Source organism: Thamnophis elegans, chromosome 4 (assembly GCF_009769535.1).
Source record: "Thamnophis elegans isolate rThaEle1 chromosome 4, rThaEle1.pri, whole genome shotgun sequence".
Classification (NCBI taxonomy): Eukaryota; Metazoa; Chordata; class Lepidosauria; order Squamata; family Colubridae; genus Thamnophis; species Thamnophis elegans.
In genome coordinates this window covers 65,452,928-65,477,706 of record NC_045544.1, presented here as the reverse complement: position 1 = coordinate 65,477,706, position 24,779 = coordinate 65,452,928, and the positions used below count along the sequence as shown (strand labels likewise).

The following is a 24,779-nucleotide window of genomic DNA, read 5'->3' as shown; positions in this document are numbered from 1 at the left end:
TCTACTGCCTTTATCGAGGTGTAAATTGTCTAAGAGTTTAATCATCAACAGGCACGTTTCCATACTTAAAGGAGGTAACAGAAAAATACAACTAAAAGCATATATATCTGTACATCGGAAGTAAAGAGGAGAAGAAGGCAACAAGCTGTAAGATGGATAGTTACAATTATAGCAGTAAAGGGAGCAAGCCATCAAAAAGAAATATTATGTACTGGCTGAAAGTCCACATCAATTTAAATGGTACATAATAAATCTGTCTGTGTTTATATAGAAATTATTATAAAATAGTATAATTAATTCAAGATCATTCTTTATTCCATTTTTTCCCACTGCAAGACCCTTGTGCCTTCAATCCATGCAGTCAGCATATCCAAACCCAACAAACTCTAACAATGCTTTATACTAAATCAGTGTTTCCCAATCTTGGCAACATTAAAATATGTGGATTTCAAATGCTAGTATGCTGGCTAGGGAATTCTGGGAAGTAAAACCCCCAGAACTTCCAGGATTGAGAAAAATTGCATTAAACCAGGTGACACAATATGGGAAAGAACACTTAGTTCCACTTCATGCATTGATAGTATGATATAAGCTACACATACCAGTTCCTTATCTTCATATCTAAGTGTTGTTTTTGTTTTTTTAAGCCAAGGATGAAATATGAAAGTATCTATTAAATTATGGCAAGGAGAATTTAAAAACTCTTCATTTGGAATTTGTATATGTTTGTGACTGTGTCTAATAGTTCAGTGTAATTTCAAGGAAGATTGAAACTAAGTGGAAAATTTGAAATTAGCTTCAGGGAGCAGATATTCTATTCTGTGCTGAAATGATGAGCTGATGCTCATTTTAGCAGAGCTATAAATAAAAATGAAGCTTTTTAAAACACAGTATCACATGGTTGTAACCAATGCTGGATATTATGCATGCAAAGACTGGTAGCTGATCTGAGCTAGAAAAAATATGAAAAACCAAATGCTTTCTGATATAATGATGAATTATATCCAAATATTGAACTAGGAGGACATCAGAGCTGGAGAAGACTGTCATGAGTTCACATTTGGGAGTTGGGTAGTGCTGTCAAGTTTTTCTGTCTTAAATTTTCTTGCTACTTATTTTTGTATGATATTGTTTCATTTTGTGGTTGCTAGCTGCCTAGGGTTCTGGTTTTAAAAGAGGTAGCCCTATAAATATTTTAAATAAATAAAAAATGACAAAATTATGGTGGATTTCCATTTCCATGGAAATCAGCCTGTGTTTTTAAAATCATTAGAGCAGCATCTCTCAACTTTGGCAACTTGAAAATGTATGGACTTGAATTCCCAGAATACTCAACCAGCTTACTGAGTGAGGAATGCTGGGAATTGAAGTCCACACATCTTCAAGCTGCTACGGTGGAGAAACACCACATTAGAAACTTGGCTCCAGTCCCTAATCTTTTGTCCCCCTAAATATATTGTTTGACGTTAATGACTCATCTTTTTTTCTTTGCTGGTTTCTCATCTTTAAAAATAGGACCTGTATGACAAGGCTGAATCCTTCTAACATCTTTCTCTTGTCCAGTCATCACTTCTATCCTCATTCAGCACAATATTACATAATCTGTGTCACTGTATTCAAACAGATTTGCATCTCATAAATTGTTTTGTTGGAACAATTGTTGGGAAGGCTTTTCAGAAGACACTGAAGGTAATATTTGTTGTAGATAAGCATTAACATTTTGTTGTTAGGGTATCCCAAAAGTGCTTTTTCATGAATGGATTTTCAGTGGGGGGGGGGAGGAATTGCAGACTACAGGAGCCATTTGCGCTTCAGTTTGAGATGGAGGGAACACAGACTCATCCTAACAGCCTGCACCTGTGTTCAACAGTGAAGGGACACAGGACAGAAAACATCCTGCAGAAAACACGCCTCCACAAAACAGTCCTTTCAGCATTTCCGAGAAGGCTCCAGACCCAGAGTTGAAGAAGCTTGAGAAGTGAAACACTTGAGCCGAGGTGGCACAGTGGTTAAATGCAGCACTGCAGGCTATTTCAGCTGACTGCAGTTCTGCAGTTCAGCTGTTCAAATCTCACCGGCTCAGGGTTGACTCAGCCTTCCATCCTTCCGAGGTGGGTAAAATGAGGACCCGGATTGTTGTTGGGAGCAATATGCTGACTCTGTAAACCACTTAGAGAGGGCTGAAAGCCCTATGAAGCGGTATATAAGTCTAACTGCTATTGCTATTGCTAACACCTTCAAAGAAAAACAAGAAAGCCCACTTGCCTCTTGAAAAATAGCACCTTTGCAACAACCATGATCTGGGTGACTCAAAATCTCCATAGACAGTTGTGAAGATATCTAATCCTTCAGTTCATATTAGGCAGCCTGATTACTCATTTCTCCTTGGTTCAGTGATATTAATTTGACCCAAGGAGGCTTTTTCTTTCAATGTTTTTACATGTGAACATTATCCGCATTTTAATTTTTCTTGAGAACTAGATTTATACCTCTACAGTTCCAGATTCTGCAAGCCTTTGGGTCCCTCATTGTTCAAAGTATTTTTTTCCCAACTAAACTGATTTATTCCCTTTTGAACAAGCAAAGTGAAGAATGTATGGTAGATGTTTATATTTAACATTTCTCTTTTTGTACTTTTGTTTCGTTATCATTTCCTTATGGTAGAATAGAAAAATGGCAGAGAAAGAACTGTTTTACAATGGTAAAGAAAAATCAGTGGATACTCTCAGTGAAACAGAAAATTTAAAAAGAAAAAAAAATTCCGCAAACCCCATGGGAATTGCAATAGCAATAGTTCAGCATTTGGAGAGTATCCTATGGTAGGGACAGAGAAAGTCTGTTTTTATGCAATAGTTTGTCTTTGATATGACGATATTGACAAGATGCTGCTGGGGAAGATAATAATTGAATCCCTGGAGAGATTTTAAAAAATAAATACAACTTAATTGCAAGAACTTTTCTCAACCACCTTATTAAAAATTAATGAATTGTTTCCTTCAGTAATGCATATGGGTTTCATTCATCCAAACTGTCATGAAGATCCCATTGGAAAGAGATAGGTACAAACTCCCTGATATTAGTAAGGTTCACTGAGTTGTTCTTGCTGTTTTTTTAAAATACATTAATGTGCATGCCAATCATGAAGAATAATGGCGAGCATTTTGTCAACCAGCAGTTCTTTGGAAGAGATATGTTATATTAAGAGTCTTGATACTAGGCAAGATTTAAGATGTGTGGACTTCAAATGCCAGAATTCCCCACCCAGCCTGCTGGCTGGGGAATTCTGGAAGTTGGAATCTGCACATCTTAATACTGCCAAGCTTGAGAAACACTACTCTTGAGAAACAAGCAAATTGTGTGGGTTTTTTTTAAATTTCTACGTGTCCTTTTATGCATGTCTCTTGGAGAATATTGTGGAAAATGAAGCATGTGATGAAATGCATATTCTCTCAGTGTGAGTAGAATTCTATAAACTCTCTCGAACTGGATGACTATCTAAATCAGTACATATCCTGAGGTTAGGCTCAGAGGGGAAGATAGATTACTTTATAATGACCATGACAAACAAAATAAAAATATTGCAAGTGAGTTTTTTATCAAAAGCATGAGAAAATGTTTTTATGAACTAAATAAAATCTATTTGAGCGGAGTGATTTAGCCATCCAAAGAAACAAAATTGCTTACATATTTTTCACGTAAGCAGAAAAAGATAATGTGAGAGCTTAGATTTGTTTTTCCCATGTGATTCCACCATCAGTGGACAGTGAACTCTCTGAGTGAACTCTCTGGCAAAATCTAAACTAATCCTAAACTTGTTGTTGGAAATGATCAGGAATTCTTCTGGATTATTCATTTAGAAAAGATTGTAATATCTTTTAGCATTCTTCCACACTACTCAGTTAGTGCTGTCCTCCGGATCACAGAAAACAGCAACTGTCATAAATATGAGTCAATTGTCAAGTATCTGAATTTTGATCACGTGACTGTGGGAATGCTGCAATGGTTGTAAGTGTGAAAAATGGTCGTAAGTCACTTTTTCAATGCTGGTGTTACTTCGAACACTCAGTAAATGAACTGTTGTAAGTCAAAGACAACCTGTACTCTAACTGGCAATGCTTTAACCATCTCTTATTGTCCTGCCCCCCCCCCCCCAATATTCTAGAGCTCAGGCCCCAGAAAAGTGGCAGGCAAAGGAGATTTGAAGTCTTCTTAACCAGGGGTGAAATGCTCTGAAGTCTGCTCCCGAACCCGTAGTTAAAAAATGTTTTTAAAAGTTTTTTTAAAAAAAGAGTTCCAACTATCACGGGGCACAGCTGATTGTTGCACAGCTGATCGTCAGAATTTTTTAAAAACATTTCTTAGCATTTTTTTAACCACTGGTTCGGGTGAACTGGTAGCCTTTTTTACTACCAGTTCCAGTGAACTGGCCCGAACCGGTAGTATTTCACCCCTGTGTTAACTGGCCTTGAAACTTAGATCTCAAAAATTCTTCTAGTTTTCTCCTCCAGCAATATTCACAGTATGTCTAGATTTTATAAGAGTGCTCTGCTGTGTTATATTATGCATGATAAAACAGACGGCAACTTCATTCCACAGCAAATTGAAATATACCACAATACACACTGTGGTTTCTACTATACAGTATAATCAGTCACTTTGGAAGATTCCTAATTCCATACAAACTACTCAAAATGAGGCAGCAATATGGCTTTTGTCCATTATTGCTAAGGATCAAAAAGAGAATTCTCAATATAATAACATCCAATAGTCCAATTTCTGATTGATGCCTACACAACCTTTTAACACAAGTTATGAATAGGCATAACAAATTAAATTAATTGAAGGAAGAGCACAGACACATTTCTTATCAGCAGCTGAAAACAAATTCCCTGTAAATAAGATTACAAGATTTTAATTTCTTTAGGTTTTATTTTGTTACATTTTAAAAGAACAACTTTTGTTCACAAATGAAGGCATTTTTCTGTCCTGGAACAAGAAGTCTCCTATTATTATTTTTTATCCCTTTGTCTGACAAATACATGTTCTTCAATGCTCCTCTGACCATAATATTCTTTGAAAAAAGCAGAATTGCTATTATATAATATGCTGTCTTTCTGAAGAGACTACTAATTGCTAAATCAATTGACAAAAAAATACAGCCTTTGTTAATAAATGGGGGGGGGGAATGTCAAGCCAGTGAGACTGGAAGTTAAGGGTGTAGCACACCAGTGTCAAACTCACATCAGTTGCCATCACGTGACGAGAGATTTTTCCCATTCGTGGAGCTAGAGTGGGCGTGGCCTGCACATGACACATCCAGCACTTGGGCTGCCAATTTGACACCCCTGGCATAGCACAATGTTTCTCAACCTTTGCAACTTAAGATGTATGGACTACAACTCCCACAATTCCCCAACTGCCCACTCACTCAGACAAGCAAGGTGGCAACTCATCATTATGAAGGTTTAAGTATTAGAGAATAAAGAGAAAGGAAGGAAAATTGGGAGTAAGTAATCAGTTTAACCACAAACAATTGGATTACAATATCGTGATTGTACAAGATTCAGTTTCATCAGAAAAGCACTGCAGGCAAAGGTATTTCTATGATATGTTTACTTAAAAACACACATGTACAAGCTGAGCCTAAATTTTCATTCCAACAAATGTCTGAATCAACCATTAGATTTCCAGAAGAACCCATATTACCACTGCATCCCCTGCTCTTTAATTTATCCTGTCCATTTATTATTATGCTGGGATACAACTGATGCTTGTAAAGGCACAGCTTTACTATGCTTATCTTGATCTGATAAAATCACTCTAATGGTCTACTGAGTCATTATTTCCCCGAGGGCTTCCCATAACTAAGCCATTATCCTGGAACAGCTCACATTTCAAAAGGAATAAGTTAAATCGTAAAGTTTCGCTCCCTGTGCTTTCCTTCTTAAAAACCACACAGCAAATTTCAGTACCAGCATCAAACAAGCAACGAGATATTATCATTACTAAAAGGCTGCACCAAGGTAGCCAAAGGAAATAAAAGAAGCTTTGAAATATGAAACATGACAAATCCACTCTTTAATGTGAAGACTCCCTACATGACAGAATGATATGTGCAATAAGGAACTTTTAGGGCGAATTGTGTAATCTTGCTATTAATGGCAAATAATCATCTCCAGTAACTGTTTGAATTCAACTCTAAGTTCAAAGATACCAGACTATAGCAGATGAAAAACAGGCATTTTGTGTTTCAAGCATAGTGTGTGTGTGTATGTCAAAACCTGCAAGACAGAGGACGCAGTGCTGTGACTGATGCCCCATCCTTTCTCATGCACATGTCATACAGCCGCACATACAAAACGGGCAGACTTTTTGAGCATCACACTTGCATCTACCTTCTTGCTCCCCTGCTGACATCACTGGTTCACAGAAGTCAAATCAATTCTATAAAGTGCAGAAGTCCCAGAAGTAAAAGTAAGTTCTGCTGCTCATGCAGAATTAGACTGTTGTTGATAGCAGCATATTAAAATGAGTGATTCTGTGAAAATATCTGTAGACCTCTCACATCCTGGACAAAAAGTGTTTCAATTTCTTCCCTCAAGACAATGCTGGGCATTGCACGCCAAAGCAACTAGACACAAGGAGAGTTTGTTCCCCCATGCCGTCACTCTGCTAAACAATTAATTCTCACAACACTTTCAAACTACCTAGTAGGGCTGTATTACTATTATCCTTCTTATATTTCCTATTACCTTATCATCTTATGACTATAACTTTGCTGCTTGTATGGTGGTGGGACCGCCACAGTGGTTACAATGCAGTACTGCAGGTTACTTCTGCTGACTGCTGGTTGCCAGCAGTTTGGCAGTACAATTCTCACCAGGTTCAAGGTTGACTCAGCCTTCCATCCTTCTGAAGTTAGTAAAATGAGGACCCAAATTGTTAGGGGCAATATGCTGACTTTGCAAACCGCTTAGAGTAAAGCACTGTGAAGCGGTATCCAAATCTAAGCTCTATTACTATCTTATAATTTATATTAATTGTTTTATTTAATATTCTAGTGTAAGGTCCAAAAACTGCACTTGAGTCAGCAGAATGCCAAAATGAGACTCCAGAAGAGGCTTGGAAAATAACAGCTTTTATTTTGTACAAAGAAGGGTGAACTTATTCCATATGTAAGGTGACCAGACGTCCCGATTTTCGCGGAATGGTCACACTTTCGCACAATTTGTCCCGTGTCCCGGAGCGTTCTTAAAAAGTCCCGATTTTTGTGACCGGACCCGGAAGTAAGCCTGCCCCGCCCCCATGTATACCCGTCCCAGCCGGCCGGTATTTTGTCCCTTCTGTCTCCCCATTGCTCAGAAAAGCAACTCTGGGAAGGTCCTTTGCTAGCAGGCAGGTTCTAGGATGCCTGCCGCCACCAAAGGACCTTCCCGGAGTTGCTTTTCTGAGCAATGGGGAGACAGAAGGGACGCAATCTCCTTTCATTCTCTCTCTGCCTCATTCACTCGTTCGGGCAGCAGAGAACGAAAGAAAATTGCATGGCCGAGGACAAAGGAGCCCGCAGCCTCCTTCATTCAAACATTCAGGCAGTGGGGCTGGGGGGGGGGGCTTTCTCGCATGCCTTCTTTCTCTGAAGCCGTGCTGGATTTAGCAAACCGGGCAGCGCGTGCCCTTGGGATTGTGCAGCAGCCGAAGATCGCCTGGTTAAAAAGGAGGAAGAGAAGGCTCCACTAGTCCAGAGCCCATCCGCGGGGGCAGGGATCCACACACACAGGGAGGGAGGAGAGACAGAGAGAGAGACAGAGACATACAGAGAATGACAGAGAGAGAGAGAGACAGAAGGAGGGAGGGAGATAGAGGCAAAGAGCCACAAAGAGAGAGAGAGACAAACAGATACAGAGAGAGACAGAGAGAGGGAGAGGGAGAGGGAGGGAGTGTTTATGCACAGAAGGGGGATTTAAAACTTCGGAGTGAATCCAGGAAGAGGGAAGAGATGGAGGACTGTCTTTTCGCTCCGATTTCTGAACCCCCAGCTGTTAGTGACGGAGGAGGAGGACAAAGGAAGGAGTTGCATTTTTGTCAGGCTGAAAGAAAGCTCATTCTGTGGCATTTTAAAGAAGTCCCGTTCTTTTTTTTTAAGCACGAAAGGAAAAATCTGCAAAAAGCCCGGGGAATGTTCCTTGCAAAGCATCATGGTCGCAGAGAATGCAAATGAAGGTGCTTATCTCCCAGCCCTTCTGTCCTTGTATTCAAATCGGAGTCACGCTGAGTCCCATTCAGAGGGCGGAGGGACGCTGTGCTTTTTTTTGTTTTGTTTTACCTATGTTCTGACAACCATGCAAAGGTGGGTTTTGTGCTGCAAGGATCTTTCTATCTTTCTTTCCCTGTCTGCGGTTCCAATTGCAGTTGCTTCGGATTAAAGCACCGTTTCTCATTGCTTGCAAAGGGCAGGGCTGCCTCTCCTTGCAGCACCCTCAGTTGCAAAATGTTCCCCTGATTTGGTTTATAAGTTCGCAGCAATGCGATCCAACAAATAGGAAAGTTTTAATAAGATTTTCTGACTTTATTTGGTCTCTGCTGTCCCCCCCCACACGCCCCCCTCCCAAGGAGAGAGTGGGAAGAAGGATGGAGGGAGGGGGGAAGGAAAAGAAGAAGGGAGGGGGGAGAAGATGGAAGGAGAAAAGATGGAAGGAAGGAGAAAGAATAGAAGGAGGAAGGAGAAGGAGGAAGATGGAAGAAGGAAGAAAAAGAAGAAGGGAGGGAGAAAAGAGGGAAGGAGGTAGGAAGAAAAGGGGAAGAGAGGGAAAGAGAGGGAAAGAGCAGAAAGACAAAGAGATGAAGTTGATAGGCAAGAGGAAGGAGGAAGGAAGGAAGAAAAAAAGGGAGGGAGGAAGGAAAGAAGAAAAGATGGAACTAGAAAAGAAAGGGAGGGAGGGAGGGAGGAAAGGGGAAGACAGGGAAAGAGCAGAAAGACAGAGAAGGTGAAGGTAGATAGGCAGAAGGAAAGAAGAAGGAAGAAAAAGGAAGGAGGGAAGGTGAAAGGATGGAAGGAGGAAGGAACAGAAGTGAAGAGGAATAGAGAAATGGAAAGAGCAGAAAGACAGAGAAGGTAGATAGGCAAAAGAAAAGAAGCTGAAAGAATGAAAGGAGGAAGGAAGAGAAAAGGAGGAAGGGAGTGAGTGAGGAAAGAAGAGAGGATGGAAGGAGAAAGGAAGGGAGGGAAAGAGCAGAAGACGGATAAGGTGAAGGTAGATAAGCAAGAGGAATGAAGGAAGAAGTGAGGTGTCTGAAGGAGGGGGAAAACATTTAGTGACCAAAGTTACAATGGCATTGAAAAAAGTGACTGATGACCATTTTTCACACTTAGCGACTGTTGCAGCATCCTCATGGTCACGTGATCAAAATTTTGTTTGGCAACAGATTTGTATTTATGATGGTTTCAGTGTCCTGGGGTGACCTTTTGACAAAATATAAAATTTTTAATCAAGCCCCCCCCCCCCCCCCCAGTCAATGGTGTCCCTCTTTACCAATCTGAAAATCTGGTCACCTTACAAACATGCAGAGAGAAAAGCCACACCTAGGTAGTTTGTCTAGTATCTTATACACTCATTTAGCCAATCAGAGACAAAGTTCGGTACCAACGTGGGTCTTTAACTTCAAAGGTTTCTTTCTTCAGGCCCCACTCTCTGCCCACCTTATCTATGGAACATTCCTATAGCCCTGTGTCAGGACAGTTTCCCTCCCTCGCCAAGTTGTTTATTCAGCAGAATGCTTTCAGGTCCCTGCTGTGGTACTTACTATCTATGAGGCAGGAAACTCTCTACTGTGGTTCCTTTATCTATGGGGCCTGATATTCCTGGGTAACAATTTCTTTTATATTTTCAAGGATATGCCTAGGTTTGAATCAAAAAACAGAACCGAGACATAGAAGCGAGATAACAACCTTTGCACTAATGCCAACCAGAATCAAGACTACAATTTACTAAGGTAGAATTCATTCCTAACAACTAATTTCTGACAATGCACAATAATATAATCAGAAGCCAATAACAAAGCTAATTTCCTAACAAATAAGAGGCACGGTGGTGGAGGGGTTAGAGTGCAGTACTGCAGGCTACTTCTGCTGATGACAGGCTGCTAGTAGTTTGGCAGATCAAATCTCACCAGGCTCAAGGTTGACTCAGCCTTCCATCTTTCTGAGGTGGGTAAAATGAGGACCTAAATTATTGGGGGCAATAATGACTGTAAACAGCTTAGAGAAGACTCTAAAGCACTATGAAGCGGTATATAAGTCTAAGTGCTCTTGCTAAATGATTTCTAGCAGTATATCCTATCAGAAGCAAATAGCAAATATTGATTTGATCTCTAACAAATATATAGTAGAATAAGCAAAGCAATTCATAACAAAAGCAAGTAGGCAATATTAATTTGATCACTGCTCCTTCACCAGCATTCTTTATGTTGATTTCTTATTTAGCAACCAATGACTATCACAGAGTGTTGTATCTCATGATTTATGGTGAACGTTTTTTTTTATGATGATTATGTTCATGATTTATCACTTGTATACTTGCATATACACTGAGATTTTATGCACCACACTTGGCCAATAAAGAATTGTAGTAATTCAAGAATGCATCAGAGAAGGGCTCCCAGAGGGTACACATGCAGGGACTCCACGCGATCATCCAAGCGGAAAGCGGGTTTCCTCTCTTTCCCAACGCCTGCATGCACAGAAAAAAAGCTTCCCAAATTGGCTACGTGGGGCGAAGTTCGCCCTCAGCGCAGAGAAGAGCCGTCTTGGCGTCGGATCTCTGGACTTCTAGGTACTTCAGGCGGCGGTTTCGTTTCTTCCGAGCCTCTAGGGGCCGCCCTTGAGCACTCGAGAAAGCGAGGCCGGATCCCGACGACTTTGTCGTCGGGCGGAAGTGTCTGGCCTGTTCGCCCCCCCCCCCCAGCCCCAGGAGGAGGCGGGTTGTGGGGACGTGGCTGCTGCGGTCGGGCGCGATGAATCTGCCGCGGGGACCCGAGAACTTGTGCTTCGATAAGGATGAATTTATGAAGGTGAGGCGGGCGGGAGGATTCGGGTAGAAGGCGGAGGTCTGGGCAGAAGCCTCGGCACTAGGTTGCGGAGGCAGCTGGAGGGCAGCGGAGGCCGAGTCCCGTCCAGGCGGTCACTTGCCTTCACCCGGAGTCCCTCGAAAGACAGGCGGAGCGGCTCCTCTTGCTCCTTCAAGGCCAGAGAAGCCGCGCTCTCTATTTGAGTTTTGTGGGTGTGTCGGACAGCTCCGCACTCGGCCGAGGGAAAACGCTGCGGTGGGTTGTTGCTTTCCCTCAGGGTCTGGTGGGGAGCCAGGCTTGGATCTACAAAGTTTAAGCAAGAGTCAAAGTTGGTTCAATATTTTTGTGGGAGACGCATCCAAGAAATACCCGGAATGGGGTTGGGAAATCGAAACAATCCAGGAGGCAGGAGGAGTAAAAACCCTTTTATATTGTCAAAAAGAACCCACGAAGTGCTCGGGAGACTCCAAAGAGACTTTTATGAAGCCATGTAAATTGACTTGTTAATGTGTTGTAGTCTTATGTGTGATTTGGTTTTGGTGTGTGTGTATGCTTGGCACAGGCAAGGATGCCACGTTATTGTTTATCTGGTTTATATGTCTGACTAGCTGGATACCCATGTGCTTTGCTATGAAACTATGTGATAGGGCTTGATAAATTGACACTTAAAGCTTGAAAATTAATGTATAAGAAATACTGATGATCTGATGGTCATTTCAAAAAAATCCTTTCTTAGCGAGCACCTAGAAGCCAAGAGGAACATACATGCTGAATTTCAAGTTTGTGGTCTTTACAGTTCTGGAGATTTCATGATGAGCGAGTGGTATTTGGCTGTTTTATATATATAGAAGATTATAAGTAGTCCTTGACTTACTATCGCAATTGAGTCCAACATTTCTGTTGCTACGCAAGACATTAAATGAGTTTTGTCCCATTTTATGACTTTTCTTGCCACCATTGCTAAGTGAGTCACTGCCATTGATAAGTTAACAATATGGTTGTTAATTAAATCGTTCTTCCCCATTGATTTTGCTGGTCAAAAGGTCAAAAAAGGGGATCCCATGACCTTGGGACAAAGCAATGGTCAAATGTATGAACCATCTGCATTTTGATCACACAGCAACGGTCATAGGTCTAAAGCATCTGAATTTTTTTAAAAAAAAATATTTTTGGCTAGACACAAACAAGACACAACGAACACCGTAAAGACATATTCCATTACAAATGATAAAAAGTGTGTCAATTGGTTACAAAGAACTTTCGTGCATCCCTTCCACAGTCATTGTGCCCCCTGCTCAGTCGGAACCCTGTCCAGGATCCTCCACATCCTCCAGAGCCGACTCATAGGGCCCCTCGCAGTCATTGTGATCACACAATGGGGATTTTATAAAGGCCGTAAGTATGAAAAATGGTCATAAGTCACTTTTTTCAGTGCTATTGAAATTTTGAATGTTCACTAAAGGAAATGTTGTAAGTCGATGACTACCTGTATTTCATCTAGGAGAGCTGGGTAGTTCACAACTGATTTTTAAAAACCCAGTGACAGATAGTCATTGCTTACTAACCATTTAGTGAAAATTCAGCAGCATTGAATAAGTAGAGTTAGAACAACTTCTCAAAGTTACGGCTTTCACAGTGATTACAATTCAAGCATTTGGCAATTGGGGCACGTCTACAATGGATGCAACTCCTCTGCTCGCACAATCACCACTTGTAACGTTTTCTGCTGGCTTCCCACAAAGTCAGTGGGAAATTGGCAGAAAGTTGCAGGTCGTGGTCACGGAATATCATGTTTAATGTGTCCTTGACTCTCCTTTTATATCCTTCTGACAAGCAAAGTCAATGGGGAATCCAGATTCATTTAACAATTGTGTTATTAACTTAACAATGACAATGATTCACTTAACTGTGATAGGTCATAAAATGGGGCAAAATTCATTTAACAAATGTCTCAGCAACATAAATTTTGGGCTCAATTGTGGTCGTATGTTGAGGACTACCTGTAACCATGATCATTAACAGAATCCAGCCTTACATCAGCTCAATACAGCCATTATAAAAGCTCTCTAATATTGCCAGACCATCATAAAACTTCATAATTTTTGTGTGTGTTAAACTCCTATAGACATTTGATTAATCAATCATATTATTGGCGATTGTTGGTTATTTCTTGTAAGCTTCACAAAATTTTATTGAGTTGGGCAGGAATATAATTTTTTAAATGTTTACAAATTAACTATTGTGATAGATAGATAGATGATGATAGATAGATGATGATAGATAGATAGATAGATAGATAGATAGATAGATAGATAGATAGATAGATGATAGATAGATAGATGATAGATAAGATAAGATAAGATAGATGATAGATATTGCCTGCATTCCAGAAGGTTAAGATGGCATATGTATAAATTCTTGTCTCTCCTACCACATATCCCTTTTTTCCCCTATGAACTAAATCATTTTAAGTGATAGTAATTAGTCTAAAGTTATCCTGTTCATTTAATTAATCATTCTAACCATTAGACCATAATAGCTTTAAGAGTAAATAGATTTTTAGTCTGACTCAACATAAGTATATTCCTTAAACTAGATTCTAGTAAACTAAATTCAGGTTATTTTTATATAGAATGGGTGGTTCTATAGAAAAAATTGTATGCATTGGGATAGAACACTTATCATGGCTATCTCTTGGCTCCCAAGATTTTTTGACTCCCAGTTATTTAACAATAAGGCCAAAAAAATTCTTTTTCCCCCCCACAGAACCATTGCTGAAGTGAAAACAGATACAGCTGGGTTTTTTGCATACCAAAGGATGCAAATGCAACTCTACTTCAGTGTTCAAATTGTTGAGCAAAAAAACTAAGATGCCTTTAGCATCCATCTAGCAGATGGATGTCATAAGATCACAAAACTCACCAAAAAATTCACAAACCTTTGGCCTAAGTAAAATAAATTCAGGTATCAAGAACTGTTATCTAAAAACATGAATATATCAGTGTATCACAAACTGAGTTTAAATATTCTGAGTTAAAATCAATAAGATGATGCAAGATGTTCTTGATTATGAAATTTCTCTTGCCCAAGTAAAATGTTGATTGCTATGTGATTTATCACAGCCCAGCACATTGTATATTCAATTTCAGGGGGGAGGGAGGATGTCTCAAGAGAAAAAATTGTTAAGTTAGTTGTGGGAAGTTGTTCTAATGACAAAGCTTAGTAATGATTTAAGAATAATGGAGAAGATGATTATATGAATTAATCATTTGGTTCTATTTATGTAACTTAAGTTCTTAATAGGGTAGTAAAAAAAAATGTAGGAAAGATACCATGACAGATTGTAAATTATTTCCAATTCCTTTAGATGCCTTTTTTATACTCATTTTATAGAGGTTCTGTATAGTGGATTTTGCAAAGATCTCTTATCTCTCCTATATTTTGAATGTTGTCTAGTTTTACTTATCAATTTCACATTTCAACATAATCTGATTGTAATATTATTGTAATGTAAAATGATGCTAGGTGTTGTATAGTCGCTTGTCAAATTCACTAGGAATACGGTGTAAGAGGAGAACATACCCAACAAAAATGCAATTATGTCGTTATATTGTTGTCTATTTAATTTTCTAGTCATCTTATTGTCTTTCCTTATTGTTGTAGTCTGTTAACATAGAATAGTATTTTACCACTTGATTATAATTTATTTAGTAGTTCTTTGTAGATTTTAGATCTATAAGGATGTTACAATTCTGTGCTACAGATTTGCCCCCTCAAAAAAAAAAAAGATTAAACCACATTAAATTGACTAGTTAATATTGCCATTTCTTTAAACAAAAGGAAGAGAAGACGTGGTTACATTATAGACTTGATGGATTATCATGAAAACATTTTAATTTTGTCACTGGATTGAATTCTATAGTGTTGATGAATCCTTGAGGGAAGCCATGATAGTTTGAATAAGATTATTCAAATAGTTGCCCAGAGTTAAGATGGGCAGCCAATAAATTTAATAAATAAGTATAGTTTGTAAATATGGAGAAAATGGAAGACAAATTGAACTTGAAATTATATCAGCCTAGCTATTCATCCAAACATTTGGTTCATTAATTGTTACATATAACTCTGTAGCTTTTTGATCATTGGCATTGTTGTATATTAACCTAATTAATTATTGGATGGCACGAAAGCTCAGTGGTTAAGACGCTGGCTTTGTCAGCTGAAAAGCCAACAGCCTAGGTTTGAGACCTGACTGCCGTGTGACGGAGTGAACTCTTGTCTTTGCCTAGCTCCTACCCACCTACCAATTCGAAAGTAAGCAAGTAGATGAATAAATACCACTTTGGTGGGGAGAAAATAGTACTCTGCAATGTCATGCTGACTTGAATGCAGAAATGTCTTTGGATAGTGCTGGCTCATGACCCCGAAATGGAGATAACTACTGCCCCGACCTGTCCTGAAACGCCTTGCCATATTTTTCGCTTGGGCAAAAATATAAGCCCACCCCCGAAAATAAGCCCCCTGGACAACCTCCCCCCCCCCCTCTGTTCACCAAGGCGCTCATATTGCTTGGTGCCTTCAGGATACCACTAGGTTGGGAAGTGGCATTCTGCCTGGCTGGAGGGGAGAGTTGCCAGGCGGCTGCTCCCTTGCGAGCAGGCTCCGAGAGAGCCAGGCACAGCCTCAGGGGCGAAGCAGCCATGAGGTGACCACGGTCACGAGCAACCACCCGGCAAACCCCCTCTCCAGCTGGGCAGAGCGCCATTCACTGACCTAGGGAGTATCCCTAAGGTGCCAAGCCACGTGGTGCTCTGCCCGCCTCCCCAGCTCCTGCGGCTTGGCACATTAGGGGTATCCCCTAGGTCAGTACATGGAGCTTTGCCCAGCTGGAGAGCACCTGTTTCGCCCCCAGCAAGCATGCCTCCCAACCTCACCATGCCCTGGCCCAGCCGCCACCGTGCTTCGAACATAACTACTTTTCTGGCTTCCAAACTCCAAAACTCGGCTGCCGAGTCTTCCAGCAGCGGCCACTCTAGGAGCCCTCCCCCTATAATAAGCCCAGGGCCATATTTCGTGGGGCAAAAGAAAATAAGGCCCTGTCTTATTTTGGGGAAAACACGGTAGCAAAATAAAGTCTGCAGGGATTCCTCTCCTTTCCGAATTAATTATATCTGGTCCTGAGATCTTGGAATAAATATATGCAGCCCAGGTAGTATGCTGCAGAATTTGTTTACAAATGAATTTGACTTGAAAAGAACTATAGGTATAAGTAGAGCAATGTTGTATTAGACCTAAATCCAATAGTTATCTAAATGTATTTAAAACTTTTATATACCCATCTTATAGCAATAGCACTTAGACTTATATTTATATACTGCTTTACAGTGCTTTACAACCCTCTAAGCGGTTTATAGAGTCAGCATATTGCCGCCAACAATTTAGAATAGAATAGAATAGAATTCTTTATTGGCCAAGTGTGATTGGACACACAAGGAATTTGTCTTTGGTGCATATGCTCTCAATGTACATAAAAGGAAAAAAGAGAAAAAAGAGAGGGGAAAAATAGATTCATCAAGAATCATAAGATACAACACTTAGTGATAGTCATAGGTTACTAATAAGCAATCAAGTTATACTAGGAAACAACAGAATAATATAAATCATAAAAATACAAGCAACATGGTTATAATCATAAGTAGGAGGAGATAGATAAGAGGAAGGATAGAAGAATATTGCAGTCTTAGTAAATAATTTGACAGTGTTGTGGGAATTAGTTGTTTAGCAGAGTGATGGCATTTGGGGAACAACTGCCCTTGTGTCTAGTTGTTCTGGTGTGCAGTACCATATAGTGTCATTTTGAGGATAGAAGTTAAAACAATTTATGTCCAAGATGTGAGGGGTCTGTAGATATTTTAGCAGCCCTGTTTTTGAGTCATGCAGTATACAGGTCCTCAATGGAAGGCAGGTTGGTAGCATATATATATATATATATATATATATATATATATATATATATATATATATATATATATATATATATATATATATATATATATATATATATATATATATATATTTATATTTATTTATATTTGCATTCTAATTGTCTGTTGAAGTCTGTGTCTGTCTTGTTTGGTTGCAGAGCCAAACCAGACAGTTATAGAGGTGCAGATGACAGACTCAATAATTCCTCTATAGAATTGAATCAGCAGCTCTTTGGGCAGTTTGAACTTTCTGAGTTGGCGCAGAAAGAACATTCTTTGTTGTGCTTTTTGATGATATTTTGATGTTAGGTGTCCAATTTAAGTCTTGGGGTATGATAGAATCTAGAAACTTGAAGGTTTCTACTGTTGATACCATGTTGTTTAGTACTGTAAGAGATGGTAGTATAGGAAGATTTCTTATAAAATCTACCACCATTTCTACGGTTTTGAGTTTGTTTAGTTCAAGATTGTTCCAATTGCACCACAAGGCTAGCTGTTCAACCTCCCGTCTGTATACAGATTCGTCGTTGTCTCAAATGAGACCAATCACTGTTGTATCATCTGCAAACATCAGTACTTTAACAGTGGGATCTTTTGAGATGCAGTCATTGGTGTATCCCTGGGGGACTCCTGTGCTAATTGTACAGGTATCTGATGTGATTTTGTCCAGCTTCACTTATTGCTTCCGGTCTGTTAGGAAGCTTATGATCAATTAACATTTACATTTATGATCCATTTGTGTCTTCATTTTACCCACCCCTGAAGGATAGAAGGCTGAGTAAACCTCGAGCCTGGTGAGATTTGAACTGCCAAATTGCAGCCAGCCGGCAGTCAGCAGAAGTAGCCTGCAGTACTGCATTTTATCAGCCACCATGGCTCATATATTATAAACAACTCTGGAAGGCTCCCAATCAAAATTTAAAGTAACATACAAATGCATATTAAACCTATAAGAATCAACACATGAAAAACAATAAAAGCTTCCAAATGGTCAAACTTCTGATGTGTGCAATCATCTAATCTTATCCCAGTGCTTGGGGGAAAGCCAGTTGTTAAAAGCTTTATGGAAAGCTAGAAGGGTAGAGACCTGGCAAAGTTCAGGGGCCAGAATGTTCCACAGAGCAGGGGCTGTCACAGAAAAGGTGCATTTCCTAGCTTCCATACGTTGGCAATATTTAGAAGAGACTAGGAGTCTGCCCACCCTAGTTGATCTGGTAGGAATGGATAGAAGTCCTTAGGGAAAGGCAATCCTGCAGAATTGGCCTTGTGCTATGTAGGTGTAGGAGACGACCAGGCTGAGCCAAGAGAGGGGTCAAATGCAGCATCAGTCTCGAATCCCTTCGCTCCCACAAAGGATCTAAGTCCAGCCCACCTTAATTTCCAGGAAGTTTCATACACATATCAGTTAAATATCAATGAAACAATATCACCTGGTGGGATGCAAAAAGTAAGTCATCTCTTTCATAATGCCTGCCCTCTGGAGGATAATTCCTCCAAAGTTTGTATTGCTCTCATCTTAAAACCTGCTTCTTTCCCCACAATTTGAGTCAGAGTGGGTAATGGACCTTCTGTTATCCTTTTGCCTCTAAATAATCAATTGTTTTTCCAGTCTTCCTCATTTCATGATATATAGATAAAATAGATGTAGATACTACGCAGTGTCAAAGCACATTGGGGTGGCCTATATATTACATAAATAAGTAAATTCTGCTTTTTAAAATAAAGAGTTAAGAGTTTGTATGATAGATCATTTCTCAACACTTTTTTATACTTTTCTCTTTCGCAGCCAGACTTTGATGTTGATCACTTTGTGTCCAAGTGCAGAAAACGTGTTCAGCTGGAAGAACTTCGTGATGATCTTGAATTATATTACAAGCTTCTTAAAACTGCCATGATTGAATTAATAAACAAGGATTATGCAGACTTTGTTAATCTCTCTACCAACCTGGTAAGTTGATAGACTGCCTTATGTGTGTTTAGTGCACAGTTACAGCATTTATATTATATATTCCCCTGAGCATCTAAGATTAACTATGCCATAGAAAGAAATGCTACTGCAAAGAAAATTATTTATGATGGTGTCCAATTTAAATCAACGGTAGTTAAGTTAGTTATGTGACTGGTTATCCTATTAGTTTCAATGTGTCTTTTAAGAGTTTTTGGTCTTGTTCCAAGCTATTTAACAGGCTGCCTGCAGTTTGATAATGTACCCTGTTGAGAAGAGAGCATGATGTACATAGTAGATGCACATTTTAGCACGTAGGCTCTCCAGAGCAGGCAATTTGATTGTGACCTAAATAAAAAATAATTTGCTGATTTGCTACCAAGAAGTATATTTATTTATTTATAAAATTTATTGGCTGCCCATCTTACCACAGGGTATTTTGTCTGTTTTTTTTATGTCAGTAAGTATTTCATTTTAAAAGTAAGCACTAAAAGATTTATACCAAACAATAATTAAATATGCAAATGCCATGATACGATAGGAAACATCTACTAGTAGAAAATCAAATATGTACAATAAAGCCAAAATGTCTCAAAGCATTAAAAAATAAGTGATCAAGAGATACAAACTCCCCAAGGGTGGAAGCATTCTCAGCCACAAAAAAAAAAGTGGTGTGATATAAAAATGCAAACTCTTCCCTTTTATATTGTATATAAGCAGTTTACATGACCTGGTAATGCATGTGTTTTATCTTTTATCTCCCCCCCCCCCCAATATCACCCTTGTATGAAAACTTTATATAATAAAGCTATTGCTGGTGTTAGGACTAAAATGGACAATCCCTAGAAATATTGCATAAACAAGAAAAGTTGATTTTAGCTACATTTTTAAACATTTGTTCTCAGTAGAAATGGAGTACAGAATTTAGTTTACATGCCCAATATTTATGCTTAGTTTTAACATTAAAAAAAACTTTTTTAGAAAACAGTAAAACACAAACAACCGTAGAATGTTTCAGTAGTGAGACAAAAAAGAAGAAATACCTTTTTTTTAAACTGTTCATTAATAGTAATATGTTTTTGAAATTTCTTTAGGTTGGCATGGACAAAGCCCTTAATCAGCTTTCAGTGCCTTTGGGACAGTTGCGAGAAGAAGTTATGGTATGTTGTGACATATTTTCTCATGTATGGGTCATAGCTGCCACATAGATATTTCTTAATCTTGTAAATAAAGCTTTCTGAACAATTTTTTTTTGGGGGGGTGGGGAAATATCTGTTTGGAGCAAAATGTTAAATATTTTAAAAACATTTCTGAACGGTGGGAAAAGAACCTGAAAATAACAATAGAACAGTGTTTAATTATAGTTATGCATTTAGCTATTTATATCCCACCTTTATTATTTTTACAAATAACATCAGGTGATGAACATTTTGTTTGTTTGTTTGTTTATTAAATTTACATGCCACCTGTCTTACTTTGCAAAGTGACTGGGCAGCTTATAATTAAAATCATAATAGTTGTTGCAATTCCAACCATAATAGCCAACATAGCTAATACTCCTTCCTTCTTCTGTTTTCCCCACCACCTTTCCTGTGAGTGACTGGCCCAAAGTCACTCAACAAACATTTATCTGTAATCCAGGACTAGAATTTACGATATAATGGTATCTAGTTGGGGCCAGTAGACCAAACCAGCTATTTAGTTATTCATTAACAGCTATATTTTCCAAAGTTATGTATCTGATTAAATACTTTTTTTCTAGAAGAATAGACAATTGGACTTGTACATTAATACATATTAAGCACACATTTACTCATCATACTTTTGTGGATGACTGCATGGTATTATATTTTATTAGCACATAGGTCTGTTCAAATTATCTTTTTCTGCTGAGCTGAAATTTAAACATGCCTAAATCAAACTTTGTCTTACATTGAATAAGAGCAAATAATCAGTTCTTTGATATGTTATAGGGCAATGATGGCCAACCTGTGGCACACAGAGCCATATTTGCCAGCATGTGAGCTGTTGGCTCTGGCGCACATGCGCGCACTGGCCAGCTGATTTTCAGCCTTCCGGAGTGCTTCAGAAAAGCCTCGGGAGCCTAAAAAACGGGCCAGCTGAAAGTACTGAAATGATCCGTTTCTGACTTCCATGGGGCTGCGGGAGGCCCTTTTCGCCCTACCCAGGCTTCAGGAAAGCCTCCAGAGCCTGGGGAAGAAGAAAACTCCCCCCACATGGGGGAAGAGTGCGTGCATGTGTGGGCTGGGGGTTGCACATGCATGCACAGGTGGGCAGGGTGCATTGAATTGTGGGTGTGGGCATGCACACACGCGCAATAGTGTGCACGTGTACAATTTTGGCATGCCTTTACAAAAAGGTTCACCATCACTGTTATAGGCATACATGATAAGATTTTCCCTCAAGTTAAAATAACAGTTGAGAGCTCAGCAAGTGATTTCTAATACTTGACACTTACTTTGTATTTTTTTTAATTAAGCAATTTTAACTATAGTCCCACACATTGTATTTTTGTTGAACATCTGTTTATTCTAGGCTGAAAAACCAGCTGAATTTTCTCTGTATCTTTTCTAAAGAACTTAATTTGTGGTCTACCAAACTTCCAGACTTTTCTTACAAGAACTGTAACTAAGATCTCCTATCTTGTACTTATGCATTTGGTTTTTCCTGCCTATGTGCAGAATTTTACATATCCTAACTCTGAACCACATTTTGTTGGATAGGGTCCAATGTTCAAATTTATCAGGATTCTTGGTATAATACATCATAAATCAGCATGCCCATAAAATCAGACATCATAATCAGCATGCTCATAAAATATTCAGAAGACACAAAGCTTGGGGGAATTGCTAATACCACCAAAAATCAGGCTGATTCTTGATGGTATTAGCAATCCCCCCCAATCTTTGTGTCATCTGGGTATTTTATGAGCATGCCTTCTATTCCCTCATTTAAGTCATTTATGAAGATATCAAACAGTATTGAGTCCCAGACAGAACGTGAGTTACCTCAATTCATATCTCCTTCCACACTAAGGATCTGGTTACTGTTGTTCAGCCAACTGTGAATCCATCTGGCAATATTTCCATCTAGCCCACTTTCTTCCAGTTTGTCAAGAAAAAAACTATGGTGTAAATTATTTATTACATATATAAGGCTACCCAACTCTACACAAAACAATCCCAACGGGATTCAAAATGCTATCAAATGATGTTTCACTTTTAATTTTCTTTAAAGTGAATCCTTTTAGGTATGTCTATTAAGGGAGCCACTCTGAATAATAATTGTGCTCAGTGTTCCATTGCAGATGTACTATTTATGATCATTAAAAAGACCATGTTTTAGAAAGCGAAATACTCTCTTTTCTTTTGGTTTATTTTATTCTTAGATGTATAAATTAAAACTTTCATGTTTTGAGAATTCAACAATGTGGATAAGAATGCTAACACAGTCAATTAAAAATAAGTCTAAGAAAGTAAGCCTTGCTTAATAATTTTTAGCTTTAGTTAGTTTGAAACTAAAAGTAGGAGCTATTATTAAGACCCAGGAGGTCATGCAGGAATAATTGGATGACCTAAAAAATTGAAATGATTGAAATGAAATTGTTGGAATGAATATGAACCAGTCATGCACAAAGATAACTTATGTAATTTGTTGACACTGGAACAATTCTTATTCTACAAAATGCCATGAGATTGTACAATTGAAGGACTGCTTAGACCCTTTTTTGGCTAAAATTTCTTGGCCTTTTCTTAAGATGCTGTCCATTTGCAAAATGCATTGTGTTAATAACTGCATGTTTTGTTGTTTGGCTAAACAAACATTGTGAAGCTTACACTTTCGTTGATGTTCCATAGAGCCTTAAATCTTGTGTTAGTGAAGAAATACGTGCAATTGATGACCGTTTGTCTAAACAAGAAGATATCAGGGGGAAAAAGGTATTTGATTGCATTTGTATATCAAAAGAACAACATAAATAGATGAAAATAAATATATTTCTTTTGAAAGCTAATCATTAAACCATGTTGGGTTTTTTGGGAAACCCAGTGAAACTTGGCTTTTTCAGGACTTGAATGGAAAATTGCTATAAATGGAAATTTCTCCTGTGATGCACATTGTGTTTGATTATTTCTCCGGCCCAAAGTTGTTTGTAGATTTATTTACTTACTTACTAATTAATTTTGGTTTTATTGTAGGTTGGTAGGTGGCTGCTCAGAGTCATTTCTGCTCGGAGTACCATATGCATGCTAGTTATTTGTGCTACGCTTAAAGACAGCAAAATGAAAAGTTGTGTAAATCTAGTTCCAGGTTTATCTTATTAGAAAAACCAAAGATTATCTATTATAATTTATATTTCCCATTTGTAATGTATAGTATACATTCAAACATGTTATTTAGAGAACTTATGTATGCATTTGTATATGCATATACAATACAATACAATAACAGAGTTGGAAGGGACCTTGGAGGTCTTCTAGTCCAACCCCCTGCCTACAATAGAACCTCTGGCCACGAATGCTTCTGACCACAACCAAATCGGTTTCCGACCAAAATATTCACAAAAGTTTTTAATCTGGTCGCGAACACATACTCGGGTGGTGATCAAATACAATCATGGCTGATTTCCCCTTCCGTGCTGATTTCCCCGTCCACACCATTTTCTTTGTAAGCGCATGCTGAGTCAGTCTCGCTTCCAGTCACAACCAAATTGGGTGGTGACCAAAGTTATGGAACAAATTACGGTCGTGACCAGTGGTTCTACTGTACACATGCATCATGTTATGCTATTTCCTTTTGGGGGTAGGCAAAGTAGAAAAACGGAATAAAAAATAATTAGCCAAAGAAAGTAAAGATACAAGATAAGAACTACAAATGTTTGTCCCCAATTCCATTCTCTATGTCACTCTATGACTTTCTGTCCTTGCTTCCAACATACACTACTTCATGCATTCTCTTTTGTTCTTTAAGATTTTGCTCCTCTCTTTAAAAATCTCATCAATTCAATTAATGCAGTTGTAATGCAATTACAACTTTCTCTGTTTTCTCCTACCTCTTGATGCATTCATTCTGCTCCTATATATTGCTTTGCAATTTAATCCTTGTTCATTCTGTCAGTTCACTTCAACATACTTTTTGCTACATTCAGAAATGTTGGTGTCTGGTAGAGAAATGTTGGTGTCAGAGAATTGATACAGCAGAACCAGACTATTTTAGGTGTAAAGGCAGATCAAAATCAACCTTAAAAACAATTATTTGCTTTTTTTTAATTAGATGTGTGTCTTGAGACTTATTCAAGTTATTAAATCAGTTGAGAAGATAGAGAAAATTCTGCACTCCCAAAATTCAAAAGAAACATCATTAGAAGTAAGCAGGTATGACAATTAAATTTTGTTTTCACTCACCAGTTTGTTTTTCTTTGGCTATGATTCCCAGTAAAGTATAATTTGTCTTATTAGAATTATATGATAAAATAGTAAATTCCATTAAACATTTAGAAGTGCATATCTTTGCTTCCCAAAAGACCATTATGGGATAATATATTTATTTTCTCAGAGCTGTTCTCGAATAAAGTAACTGAATATTGAGACTATGGCTCACTTAAAACTGTTTTAAAAATGGAGCCATAGTCATAATGTTTTCCCTGAATTATAATTACTGCTGTATGCATATCAACCATTTATTTAATACAATTTGTGTTTTTAATTCCTTTATGTATGAGTTATAGTCTTTCTGAAATTTATGAGTCCTCCATGTGTGATGATGCC

At 38.5% G+C, this 24,779-nt stretch overlaps 1 protein-coding gene across 3 annotated transcripts in view; it reads left to right on the top strand.

The window, feature by feature from the left end:
- The first annotated feature begins 10,956 nt into the window (after positions 1-10,956).
- The window catches only part of COG2 (component of oligomeric golgi complex 2), a 32,952-nt gene continuing 19,129 nt past the window's right edge, over positions 10,957-24,779 (top strand). Inside the window, exons 1-6 of one of the 3 annotated variants that reach the window (XM_032215337.1) lie at positions 10,981-11,067; positions 12,344-12,459; positions 18,835-18,996; positions 20,088-20,153; positions 22,872-22,952; positions 24,286-24,386. In XM_032215337.1, the coding sequence (XP_032071228.1) occupies positions 18,940-18,996; positions 20,088-20,153; positions 22,872-22,952; positions 24,286-24,386 (305 nt within the window). In that variant the 5' untranslated portion in view covers positions 10,981-11,067; positions 12,344-12,459; positions 18,835-18,939. Of the gene's footprint in view, positions 11,068-12,343; positions 12,460-18,834; positions 18,997-20,087; positions 20,154-22,871; positions 22,953-24,285; positions 24,387-24,779 lie in introns of all 3 variants that reach the window. The other 2 variants (XM_032215336.1, XM_032215338.1) reach the window with 2 other exon arrangements.